At 60.1% G+C, this 12,855-nt stretch overlaps 1 protein-coding gene across 1 annotated transcript; it reads right to left on the bottom strand.

Annotated features, from left to right (window-relative positions):
* Positions 1–813: 813 nt before the first annotated feature.
* SHH (sonic hedgehog signaling molecule) lies at positions 814–10,680 on the bottom strand. Its single transcript, XM_045564609.1, has 3 exons — positions 10,372–10,680; positions 4,953–5,214; positions 814–2,277 (listed from the first exon to the last, which is right to left on the bottom strand). The coding sequence occupies exons 1-3, from the start codon at positions 10,678–10,680 to the stop codon at positions 1,466–1,468; spliced, it is 1,383 nt and encodes a 460-aa protein (XP_045420565.1). The 3' UTR covers positions 814–1,465.
* Between the last annotated feature and the right edge of the window lie 2,175 nt (positions 10,681–12,855).

Here is a 12,855-nt window from a genome sequence, read left to right as displayed (position 1 = left end):
AGAGACAGCAAGACCAGGGACAGGCACAAGGTCCACCCAACAATCACACAGTGAGCCCCGGAGGAAGTTCTCAGGGCCTGCCCCCAGGGCCACCTCCTCTAGCCTACAACTTAGGCTTTGCCAGTGAAGGAGTGGCAGTGGGGGACAGAACAGTCCCCACATACCGCACCCCCAAACTTTGGGAGTGTAGGAAGAACTTCACACAATAAATACTAACGGAGCTGAGGTTTCTCCAGTGATGAGAATAAACAAGTTGATTGTTTACCTACTTTGGTTACCTACATAAGTCAATCTGAATTCACAGTATAAGCAACACATCTAAATATAACATCGGGACGCCTGTCAGCACTGGGTGTCCCAAACAAAGAAGCCAAAAAAGAAAAGAAAAAGGGCTGCAACAGGAGTTCTTAGTTATTATATACTAACCAGTCTGTGCGTGGCACATTTTATTTCTATAAAACTATTACAAAATATTCAAAAATACATTTTAGTAAATTTACAGCAGTTATTTCTCAATTTATTAATGCAAAAACATCCTTTGTTTTTCTCTGTACAAACTACAGGCTCCATCCTTGTGGGCTCATCACTATGTGCACTTTTAAAAAATATTTTCTAATAAATTCTTTGAAGTTAAAAATAACTGAGTTCTTCCAGTTTGTCAAAAAAAAAATTGTGTGTGTGTGTGTGTGTGTGTGTGTGTGTGTGTGTGTGTGTGTGTAACAGTCTTGGCTTCCAGAACGTGGCCAAAATGGTGATTACAAAGCAAAGACTAAACCAGGAACACAGTACAGGAGATGGCTGTTACACTGGAAACTAGTTAAATTAAAATAATATATTTTCATATTTTACACTATTTCAAAAAATGAAATGTAATTCAGTTAAGTATTGATCTCTCAAAAAATCTAATTTACAATTCTGTGTATAAAAATATAATTTGTGGACCCCCACTAAGCACGTTTGATTTATGCTTGCGGAAAAGCAGGAGCGCTGCCAGGGAGGAACGCGCAGTCCAGGGTTTGCTTCCGGACAGGGCGAGGGACGTAGAAAAATAGACTCTGAGCAGGTTGCTTGGCCGCACAAAATAATCTTCCCCCTGTGAGTCCAGTCCACGTGATAATAATAAATTATCCAAGAAACAAACTATTTAAGGCTCTTGAAGGTCCGGTTCATATTATTTAAAACATCTATTCATACCAAACAAATAAATAGCCAGGAGAGGAGAAAAAAATAACCAAAATAAAACAATAACCAAAAAGTTCAAAAATATATATATATAAACTAAACGCAACAACAAAACTTCCCAGGGTCTTTGTTTCCTTATAGTCTACTTTGGACTGTCCTACTTTATTATTATCATTAATTATTATTATAATGAAGTCTCGCTCCGTGCGCTTTCTCCGCGTGTCTTTCGCCGGCGCTGCGGCTTCCCGGGCCGTCCCCGCGTCCCCGCGCCCCGCCCTGGGCTTCAGCTGGACGTGACGGCCATGCCGAGCGGGTGCAGGGCCTCGCTGTCCAAAAGCCAGGTGCCTATTTGGTAGAGCAGCTGCGAGTACCAGTGGACGCCCGCGGGCCCTGGCGCGTCGGGCTCCCCGGGCTCCCCGGGCGCGGGCGGGGACACCCGGCCGCCCCCGCCGTCGCCGTCCCCGCCGCGGCCCGAGCGCGCGGGCGCCAGCGCGGCCAGGAGCGCGTGCGCCAGGCGGAAGGGCGCGAAGGCCCGGTGTGCCCAGCCGTGCTCCTCGATGACCGCGTAGCACGAGGCCAGCACCCGGTTGATGAGGATGGTGCCCTGGGCCGTGAGCGGCGCGTACGCGCCCGCGGCCTCCTCGCGCAGCGTCACGCTGTGCACGGCGGCCGGCAGCAGCCGGCGGTCCCCGTCGCGCTCGGCCACCACGTACACGCGCTGGCCCGGGCGCACGCGGCTGGCGAAGAGCGCCCGGCGCCCCAGCGCGCCCCCCGGCGGCGGCCCCGCGCCCCACGGCGCCCCGGGCTCCGCGGCGGCCGAGTCGTTGAGCGGCGCGACGAAGAGCAGGTGCGCGGCCGTGAGCAGCAGGCGCTCGCGCGGCTCCCGCGTCTCGATCACGTAGAAGACCTTCTTGGCCCGGTCGTCGCGGTCCAGGAAGGCGAGGAAGTCGCTGTAGAGCAGCCGCCCCTGGTCGTCCGCGGCCAGCACGCGGTCCCCGCGGCGCAGGTCCTTCACCAGCTTGGTGCCGCCCTGCTCCAGGTGCACCGTGGCCGAGCCCGGGAAGCAGCCGCCGGACTTGGCCGCCACCGAGTTCTCTGCGGGTGAGGAGAAGGGAGAGAAGAGGGGACAGGCTGTTGAGTTCCGAGAAGGAGGCGCGTCTGGGGCCGAGGGGCGCGTGCTGGGTGCCCCGCGCGCCTAGGCCGGGTGCGTGCGGCGGGGGTGGGGCGAGTCCCTGCGGGTCGGCGCAGACCTCCCTCCCCCAGCCCCGCCGCCTCAGTGACACAATTCCAAGGCAGGCGCATTCTTTAACGACTCTCCACGATGGGGAGGGCGGTGGCAAAGGGTGGCTGGCGATTCCGCGGGAGGCCGGTTCCCCTCCTTCCCTTCCGCCTTCCTCCAGCCCCATCCCCCGCTCGGCACACACCCAGCCTGTTGCGAAGCCAGAAGGGTATTTGCTCTCCACTTGGATTCCTCGGGACGCCTCCCCAGGCCCCCGCGGGCGCCAGGGGCGCCTCCTGCCCTCCCGCCCAGGCGCGGGGCGCGGCGCCTCCTCGTGCACTCCGCACCCGGCTGCGCGGCGAGCCCCGCGCCCGCCGGCCCAGGCCCGCTCAGGCCTTGGTGTCGGCCTGGGGAGGAGCGGGGCGGGGAGTGAAAAGTAGCCGTAGGAGTTGTAGCAACTGGACAAACATTCCCCAGAATGGGCCGAGGTGTGAAAATCCCAGGCTTGTGTAGGTTTTCTAATTAAAATCCAATAAAGGGCCCGGCATTGTCATTGTGATTTCTGGGATAAATAGGAGGCACTCTCCGGAGGGGGGGCACTTCCATTTCTCCCCTCCCCTTTCTCAGCTCTCTCTCCGGCTAGAGGGCCGCCCCCCCTATTTGCTCAGGTGCAGCCCCCGCCCCGCGTGCAATTCACACACGGGCTCTCCAGCAGCCGGGCCTCACAGCGCTATTTGCACAGCCCGGCCTCTCTCCAAGCACTCAAGACGCGTATTTGAATTTTAAATGGCCAGGCCTGCTCGGAGCGCTGGAAGCCCGGTTCTCAAGGCCCCTTGACTACCCGCTTTCTCGAGCCCTCTGTCGCTCTCTGAGGCTCACTGTCCCAAGGACAATAATGGAAGTTGGGGCGGAGCGCGGGGAGCCGGGGAGGAGGGGCGGGAGGTCCCCGTCGTCTTTGCATTCCAATCTCCGGGATCAGGCTTTTTGCAAATAGAGATTGCGAGAAAGAATCTTCCTGCCGGAATTACAGAAGGTTTTTAATCTTCTCATCGGTTTCTCCGTCATGAAGTGCGGGGCTGGCCGTTGGAGGCCCTCGGTAGCCCCCCTGGAATGCGACCCGGGGCGCTGGCGTTTCGAGTCGCACGACCCTGCTTGACACGCACCGCACCGCGCCCCCGCCCGCGTGCGCGGAATGCCGATCAGCGGCTCGCGGCGCCGGGCTCTGTGTTCCGGGCAGAGCGTGGGGATTACAGCTGCTCACTTGGGGGGGATCTCCAGGGACCCCCGCTAGAGGGACCCCGCGGACAGGGTGGCAGGGGAGGGGCCGCGCGCCTGGCGCAGCCGCCAGGTCCCGGGAAGGGTGCGCCTGGGCCCAGAGGCCTCCCGTCGTCCCCACAGTCCCCCCTCCCGACGGAGGGACCCGCAGGAAGCCCCTGCCGCGGAGCCCGGGAGGGGGGCGCCTCCCTCCCTTGTGCACTCCGGGGCGCAGACCCAAACCCTGCCAGCGCCCTTTGCTTTCTGTTGCTACAAGAAGCCACTATTTTCTTTACTTACAAAGTGTGTCTTGACACTTTAAAAGTGTTTTCCTACTAACGTATGCCGTTAAAATAAAATTTAGGAGACAAATAGGGAAAACTGGAGGGGGAGGGACAGAAGACCGAGCCCTCCGAAATTCGCTGTGAACTGTTACACTAAACGCATCAACACGCTGGGAGCCCGGAGCTGCCCAGGCCGGGTGTTGTGTGTGCGGATAAGGCCTCCCTTCCCTGGCTGTTCCTCGCAGGCGACAGCATGTGGCGTTGCAGGCCCAGGGAAACCAGCCTCCCGCCGGCTGCAGACGGGAGCCGCCTGGTCTCTCCGGGCCCTGCCCCGGCGCAGGGCGTCCCAGCTGGGCTCCTATAAGAACGGATGCTTCTGGTGTGCGGCCTCCAGATGTTGGAGTGGTAACTGCCGGGTTATTACCTCCCACCAGGGCTCTCCCCAAAGGCTCAGCGAGCGAGTGAAGTTGGTTTAGAAGCCACAGGCGCCCAGTGGGGAGGAGAGAGGACCGGAGCTTGTGCCCGGGACAGAACCTCCGGCGCTTGGGGGTGGGGGTGGGAGCCGGTTGGTTCTTAAGCTCTAAATGAGAGGAAGGATCTCGACCAGACGAGGCTAAACGCGCGGGGCCGCGTTCTGTCCCCGGAAAGTACTAGCATCCCTCCCCCACTCCTGCTGTCGCCCCCCATCTCCACCACCTGCGGGGGAGGGGGGCGGTGCGCGGCGTTGGGTGCTCCGGAAGCCACAGCCCCATCCACCTCTGGGCTTGCAGAACCTCGCCTCTGTGGCCTCAAAGGTAATTCCTCGCCGGGGACCTCGTAGGGTATGTTTTTGCGACAAAAACCGTCATCGCCCAGAGCCTCCCCTCCCGGGACCGCATGCCCCGCCCTCGTTTTTCATTTTCCTTTGGGTCAGGCGCAGGGGCGCACAGACAGCCATTTGGAGTTGCTGGGGGGTGTGGCGATGGTGGGGGGCAGGGGAACATGGACAAGGCCTGGGTCTGAGGCCACTTTACCTGCTTTCACGGAGCAGTGGATGTGCGCTTTGGACTCGTAGTACACCCAGTCGAAGCCGGCCTCCACCGCCAGGCGGGCGAGCATACCATACTTGCTGCGGTCACGGTCCGACGTGGTGATGTCCACTGCGCGGCCCTCATAGTGCAGCGACTCCTCCGAGTGGTGGCCGTCCTCGTCCCAGCCCTCGGTCACCCGCAGTTTCACTCCTGGCCACTGGTTCATCACGGAGATGGCCAAAGCGTTCAATTTGTCCTTACACCTCTGTGAAAAGAAGGGGGGACCCCAACCGGCAGACACGTTAGCATTGGCACTTGCCACCTACCCTCTGTCAGTCTGCCCTGCCCAGTCTTGGGGCGAGGGCTGTGCAGGAAGTCGGGAGATGAGGCTCGGAATGGGGCCCAGCCAGCGCAGGAGAGAGGGCGCTGGGGTGTTGAGGAGGGGGCTGTGTCCACAGGAGGAGCAGGCCCTCTGGGGCCGAGCTAGGGCCTTCCTCCAAATCCTGAAACAGCTGGTGCTCCTGCCATGGCCTGAGAGGCGAGTAGAGTAATGTTGCTCTGAAATAAGTGAACTGTGTTTTCAGACTCCAACTCCAGCGTCCTCCAGGGACACCACTGGCAATGACTGCTGCACCCCACCCCTATGTCGTCCTCCACTCCCCATCCCCTTCCTCACACCTGTGCCGGCCTCGCCGTTCTCCCTGCACTACATACCCCACAAGGAGGCCAGAGCGAGGCCCAGGGTGCAGACTTGAAGAAATAAAGAAAAATGCACCATGCACTTCTTAAAGAATGGAAAGCCTCGCATTATCTGGGGACCTTCCCTCAACCCTGTGCTTGTTGAGGTGAGACTGAGACCCAAGGTGAGAGAGGGGGTGGGACACTGATAGCAAGGCCCAGGGGTGGCAGAGAGCCCCGAGAAAGGCAGGCAGGTGAGTCTGACTTTCAATCAGGCCATGGCCAGGACAAACATTCTTTATCTGGACAGCCACATTCTTTTTCCCCGTGGAACTCTTTTCTGCCTGGCTTTTCTGTGGTCTGATTGTGTTTCTGTTTTCTTTAACCTGTTCCCTTCCTCCCTCTTGTCTTCTTGGCCCCAGCCTAGAATGGTGTCCGGCAGGTTTGAAGAGCAAACTTAAGAGGTGGAGGGAGGGGTAGGGTGGGGAGGTGGTGGGGGAGGGGAGCCAGAGAGGCTGGGGCCTCTGAGCCCTTTGCCTGGGGAGTCTTCCTCTCCAGCCTCCCCTCTCCCCCACCCCAGCTGCCCCTGGGAGTGAAGAAACACTGAACAGGCTTGATGTGGATCAGGGTAAAGTAGAACTTGGGATTGTGGGGTTGCCCCCACAGTTCTCAGATCACTTGCAGATAGAGATGCAATAACAAACAGCTGAACCCTGTGTGTGTGTCTGGGGGTACTAACTCACCTCCTGAACATTTACACTGCTTCAGGTGGGGACACAGGATTTGAAACGGGGGAACTGGCACAAGTGACACACCGGCATGTCCCAGAGAAGCAGGCCTGGGAGGGGGCAGGGGGACGATTTCAAGTTGATTTCTAGAGAGGGTGCGGCTGGCCCAGAAGGATGCTGGGCCTGGAGCCTGGTTGTCAGGATGGAAAGACAGCCCCTGCCTAGGCCCCGATTTTAGTGTGGGGACCTTTGCCAAGCTGTGGAAGGGGTGGGGGCCAGAACTCTCTCAAGGACTGCTCAGCCACGAATTGCGCAACAGGAAAAGTCCTGTGTATCTGGCAGCAATAAAAGCCAGTAACATGGTTGTAGGGTTAAACATACAACAAATGGGGGGGGGGCAGAGGGCTGGGGGCGGCCCTGGTAACAGGTCAGTGCTTGCAGGTTTCTGGGCCTGCCAGCAGTTAAAAAAAAAAAAAGTCGGAAGGGCAGAGTTTGAGGTCGTCTTGAGGATTGAACGCGTTTTACATGAAAATCAATCAGTAAACCAGGGTCAGTTTAGAGCTGAGATGTGCAGCTGGGTGCGCGCAGGCGCACACCGCCGACACGAACACGCAACCCCCATTCCGAGCCCCCCACCCCAGCTCCCTTCTCCTGGGGGGGCGCAGATGAAGCTTTAAACAGCTTCCCACAGCGCGGCCAGGCAGCGGGAGGGAGGGCCGAGGAGGACCCGGGGCCCCCAGCACCCTGAGCTGCGCCACTTGGGCAGGACACGGAGGGCCCTGGGCGAGGAGGTGGCGGCGCTGGGGACAGGCCGAGGCCGAGGGTGGCCCGAGCTGGCACCTGGAACCACCCCCCCGCCCCCCAGCCCCTCGGCCCCAGGCCCCAGGCCGGGTGCGGCTCGGCTGGCGGCTGCAGGACACTCCTCCGCCCCGGCTGGGCGGGACTGTCGCAGGCAAAGCCGAGAAGCCCAGGCCGGTTATTAATTCATTGGGTCGTGTGCCGCGAATCAAGCCCGACTCTGTGCAGCCACCGTGAAGCGCAGCAGGGCCGCCGGGCTGGGCCGGGCTTTGTGCCGGGAGGCCGAGTTGTTCCCCACGCCCGAGCTCCTGCCCGCTCCCCATCCGCAAGGCCAAGGCCAGCGCCGCCCGGAAGCGCCCAGGAGGGCCTGTCACCGCCGGTGGCCGGTGGGCGTCCCCCAGCGCGGGGCTGGGGGCGTCCCAACTTCAAGAGAGCCCCGATCTCTAAACACTCCCGCCGCCACTCCCCACTCCGCACTCGGGAAACAGGCTCCTCCCCGTCAAGACAGAAAACCCTCGCAAACCCACACCAGGGCGCCGGCCCCGCGGCCCCAAAGCACGCAGGAAATCTATTCAACGTGGCGTCTGGGGGCGCCCCCCTCCCCCTCCGAGCCCCTGGCCGCGGCACCCTCGCCCGGCACCCGCGGCTGCGCGGGGAGAGCGCGTCTGCGCTTCCCTCTCCCGAGTTAATATTAACCCGGAGCTCCTGCGTTCCAGAACTGCTCTGAAAGTTCCACTGGGGACGGTCTTGCCATGGTTGAGGGACTCGGGCAGCAGTCACATTAGAGAGACACAGGGACAGGGAGGGGGACGAGACAAGCGGAGGGACACGCACCTGGGAACAGAATCTGGGCGGTTATTTAAACTGCGGGCCGGCGGGTAGGCAGGCTCGGGGCCCAAACCTCCCGGCGAGGTCTCCCGCCCCCTCCCTCACCCCTGCCTGCCGCCTCCCTTCCTCCTTGCGCCCCCCAACTCTGAGAGTCGGAGGAAGGAGAGGGAAGGGCGAGCCAGGGGTGCCTCACAGACTGAAACCACTTCCATCACGTTTTTAGGGGGCATTTGTGGGGTCCCTGATATAACCCTGGCCCAGTTCTCCCCACCCAACCCCCACTGTGGCTGTGCCTCCCCCTCCCTTTGTGCTGGGAACGGGAATAGCCACTGCCCAAGGAAAAAGTATTTGTTTTCGTTTGGTTTGTCTGAGGGAAGTTGACAGAAGGTCAGAAGTTCAAATGCTGCCAGCGCGCGCGGCGGCGAGAGTGGCGGGGCGCGGGGCCGCTGGGCCCTGGGTCCCGGGGCTGGGCGGTCCGGGTGGGGGCAGGGACCAGCCCGGGGCTCCGCTGGGGGCGCGGAGGACCGGAGAGGGGGCGCAGCCGGGTAGGCCGGTGGAGCCTGCGCTGCCCCCCGCCCGCAGCCGGCCCCTTCCGCCCCCAATCTCCCCGCCCCCGCCCCGGGGTAATTACGGAGACCGCAGCACTAGCGTGAGCTCTTGGGGGCCCGAGCCCCCGCGCGTGGGGCGGCAGGGACCGGCGGCCCGAGCCCAGCTCCGGGCGCCCTGAAACCCTAGCCACGGGGACTATGACCCCGGAGTAAGCGTGGCTAAACTGCGTCTGCTCTGCCCGCGGCTCTGCGCTCGCATCTTGGCAGCAGGGCGGCGAGGCCCGGGCCTGGCGAGGGCACCGGCCGAGGACCCTCTCTGCGGCGTCGGCCTCCCCCAGCCTAGAGCGGGCCCTGACCGGCTCAGGCTCTGGGACCTCGGGTGTCCCCGCCCCCGCCCCCGCCGATTTCTCCCCGTCGCCTCTCTCCTCCGCGGGGAGCGAGGGTGGCACGGGGATGGGCGCCCCGGGCTAGCGGGAGAGCTCCCTCTAGCCAGCCGCGCGCACCGGGCACCCCTTGGCCCGTGCAGAGTTAACTGTGGCTCGCGCTGCTCTCTGGCACAGGCGCGCGCGTCCACACTCGCGGGCCAGATTTAAGGTGGTCGGGAGCTGATGAGGGAGAGCGAGAAGGAAGGACCGGCTCCGCGGTTCCCTCTCCTCTGCTTTCGGCCACCTTGAGCTGGCTACCCCGCCGGCTCCTGTCTTTTGCTGTATCCCCAGCAAGCCCAGGGTCCGGTCGGGAAGCCGAGTGGCCCGGAGGTACCTCCTCTCTCCCTCCCATCCGCGCCCTCCCCCTGCACTTGCGCCCCACCAGCGCCGCTCCGTCAGCCGCTGAGCGCACCTAGCCCTAAAGGTAGGACTTGAATATTTTAATAGGGCAATAAAAAGGATGTTGACCTATATTTGCAAGGAAACCCATTTCCAGCTTCAGTTATACGTGCATGGAGTTTCAGAAAGTCTAGAATTGGCTGGGAGATTGGCAGCTCACAAGTCTCCAAGGAGGTGGGGAGGGAGAGAGGAATTCATATTTTGCTTTGCTTTGCCTCCCCCCACCCCACTAATATTTATTCGCTCCTAATTCTTATGCAAGCAGGTTGAAAACTAAAGTGATGCAATGCCAATAAGTTCTAAGTCCCTCCCCTAAGGTACCAGGGCTGGGAGAATGAAAGAGCATCCTTAAAGAAATATCAATACATTCACACTCTGATGGGCACAATTGCGGATGCTGGAAGCGCAATTTGAGCTCTGTGATGCAGCCAGGGACGAGCCTAGTCGCCGCTGGAGCCCCTGCTTTTGTCAGGATGCCTCTGGCTTTACCAGTTGAGAATTCTTTGGTGGGGAGCCACAGGGTGGGGGTAGCGCAGCAGAGAACACCACAGAGGCAAAGGGAAACCTGCAGGTTCCCAGCGCTAATGCTCAAGGCTGCATTTGCACGGTGACCTGGAGGCCACTTTATGCTTAGGGTGCATTCCCACCACTCCCTCCATTCCCACTCTGGATTTGGAGAGGGCAGGTGCCCCCAAAGTGAGGATCTTCCCAAGTTACAAGCCAGGGTGAGGCAGGATGGGGAAGGCCATTGTAGCAAGACTAATCAAAGCAGGGCCAGGATGGGCCACGTCTGCTCCGTCCTCACCCCCACCCACACCCTAAACTTCTCCAGCTGGACCCTTCACCTCCTTTCTCCTCCAGGGAGAGGGGGAGAGGCTGGGGGGCAGGCGGGTGGGGAGGGAGGGGATGCAATCGCCTTGTGAGCTGCCTGAAGAGCAGTCGGAGTAAGTCTGGAACTGCTGGCCGCACGTAACCCCTTTAACGCAACACACCCCACGCCCCAGCGCTGGGTTTCTACCTGAGTCATCAGCCGGTCCGCTCCGGTGTTTTCCTCATCCTTAAATATGATGTCGGGGTTGTAGTTGGGGGTGAGTTCCTTAAATCGCTCCGAGTTTCTCGAGATCTTCCCTTCATACCTTCCGCTGGCTCCCAGGGTCTTCTCCGCCACGTTGGGGATAAACTGCTTGTAGGCTAAAGGGGTCAGCTTTTTGGGGTGCCGCCTCTTCCCGAACCCCCGGCCGGGCCCGCACGCCAGCCCCGAGCACATCAGCAGGGAGGAGACGAGGACCACCAGTAGACATCTCGCCAGCAGCAGCATCCCGTCCATGGAGCGAGGACTTCAAAGCTGTCCCCGTGCGGGTCTGTGCGCGCGAGTGCGCGCGGGGCGGGTGTGCGTGTGCGCTCTCTCCTGCGCTCTCGCTCCCCGCTCGGCTCGCTCCCTGCTCGCCGCCGGCTCTTTCTCTTCCTATATAACCCTGCCCGCCGCCGCTGCGGGGCACGCTCCGCGGATCCCCACCCGGCCAGGGGCTGAAATGGCAGGCTGCCGGGCGCTGATAGGGGAACACATCGGAGTTGGGTCGCGAGGCAGCAATCAGAAGACAAAAAGAGTCTGGTTTTAAATGGTAGCGAGCCTGCCGAGCTTGTGCGAGAGGCCGCCTTAGCACTATATTATAGCTGGCAGGGGCGCATCTGATTGGCCGAAGCTGCACAAGCTTGTCTTCTGATGTTAACCCTGAAGAAGACTACATTTTTTTTTCTGTTGCTGCTGTTGCTTTATTTTCACCTGAAGGCCTCGAGTTAAAAAAAAAAAAATCTCTATCTAAGATAAAGGTGGGCAGGAGGGAGGAGGCGCACGTCTCGGGATCACACCAGCTACTCTCCGCTATGTGTGCGCCGCTTCGTTCCCCCTTTGCTTTCTCCGGAATGGTAGGTGCTTCAGTTAAAACCAACTTAAGTTTTTAAAGGACACTTTAGACCCCCCCAGCTCCAGTCCTCAAACAAATAGTCTCTCAGATGTTTCAGGGGCAAAGCTGCCCAGCTCCTGTTTAATTTTGCCCCGAGACTTCCCCTGCAGGCCCGGCCTCCTGCACCTTGCAGAAGGAGGTCTGGGCCTCCTGTAGCATATTCAGCATCCTTGGACCAAGGGTAATTAGGAGTGACCACAACCTACAGTGTTGCTATTTGAAATGCTTTAAGCACCTTAGACAAACTTAAAAACACTGCTCCTTTATTGTGTTTCGATTACCGCATTATTTTTAAAACCTCTGCAAATGGGGTGGAGGCATCAGGGCAGGTACTGAGTGAACTGAGGGGCTGGCAGGGTGGAGAGGCTGAGGGGGGTCTGGGTGCTGCACCCCAGCGAGGAGGAGGGAGCGCAGCTGGTGTGTGCAGGCAGCTGGAGGCCACTGGGCCCCAGGAGCAGCGGCGAGTGGGCGAGGCCATGCACACACCACCCCCACAATCGATCAGAGCAAAGTGCAGCGCCAGGGATGAGTTGAGTGTGCAGTGCGGGCTCCTTGCCACAGCGTGCGGAGCTGCCTGACTTGGGGCCAGCCAGCCCTCAGTCCTCAGGGACAGGAGCCCCTGGGGGCCCTGGAGGAGCAGTGTTCTGGTCAGGGAGGGGCTTTCTAGGAGAGGACCCAGGGCCCCGGGGTCTGCAATATCAGAGTCCCCAGTCCCTCCCTTCTTTCAGAAAGAAAAAAAAGCATCTCGAGAAAGTCCTAATTAAACCAGAAAAATAAAATCTGAAACTCCTCTTTTACAGAACGTGCCCTCCCCGCACCCCACCCCACTCAAGTACAATCGTTCCTCTGGACGGGGGAGGGCGAGGGTCACTCCTGTGCGGTGGACGCGCTGACCCTGCAGGATAATAGGTCCTGCCAGCGTTGCCGTGAAGTTAGCGCTCTGCCCTGGCCCCAGCCCATCCAGTGAGGGAGAGGCCCAGGGAGAAGCTCAGCCCAAACAATGGGATGTTTCCACAAGTCCCTTTTGCAGATGAACTTATTTTTTGGTGGGGGAGAGGAGATGCGCATCTTAAGAGCATCTATTTTGGGTCTAAGAGGCTGAGCAGGACTGTGCAGTCTGGACCCTGGGGAAGGTTGACCTGAGCTCTCCCCACCCTGCCTCCCTGCTTTCTTCCCTGTGGTTCGCGGAGAATCATAATCCAGGGAAGCAGCAGCCACTTTGTCAGGGTGACTAGTCCACGTGGAGCAGGGCAGCAGAGCCCAGCTGCAGAGCCCAGGGCACGTCGTGTGTGTCCATGTGCCTGTGTGTTCCCAGCAAGACCAGATACAGGAAAGGACCCACTGCAGGTGGATGCAACATCACTGCCCCCACTGTGGCGTCTCATCTGGCCCCAGTCCCCTCCCCCCTCCCTTACAAACCCAGGCGGTGCAGAAGGGCTGGCGGCTCCAGCGCAGACCTGATGCGCCCAGGTCAGGGACACCCGCACCTGCAGGGTGGCTGGGGGGGGTGTTGAAAGCAGAAGTCTGAGCTGCACAGA

Source organism: Lemur catta, chromosome 11, assembly GCF_020740605.2.
Source record: "Lemur catta isolate mLemCat1 chromosome 11, mLemCat1.pri, whole genome shotgun sequence".
In the NCBI taxonomy this organism is placed as follows: Eukaryota; Metazoa; Chordata; class Mammalia; order Primates; family Lemuridae; genus Lemur; species Lemur catta.
This window is presented reverse-complemented; position numbering and strand designations above follow the sequence as displayed.

Excerpts from the sequence above, each read along its gene's own strand:
- SHH (XM_045564609.1), bottom strand. The coding sequence starts at position 10,680 with ATGGACGGGATGCTGCTGCTGGCGAGATGTCTACTGGTGGTCCTCGTC. Across the intron at positions 5,215-10,371 it reads CGGACCGGCTGATGACTCAG|AGGTGTAAGGACAAATTGAA; the intron begins GTAGAAACCCAG and ends TTCTTTTCACAG. Across the intron at positions 2,278-4,952 it reads CCACTGCTCCGTGAAAGCAG|AGAACTCGGTGGCGGCCAAG; the intron begins GTAAAGTGGCCT and ends CCTCACCCGCAG.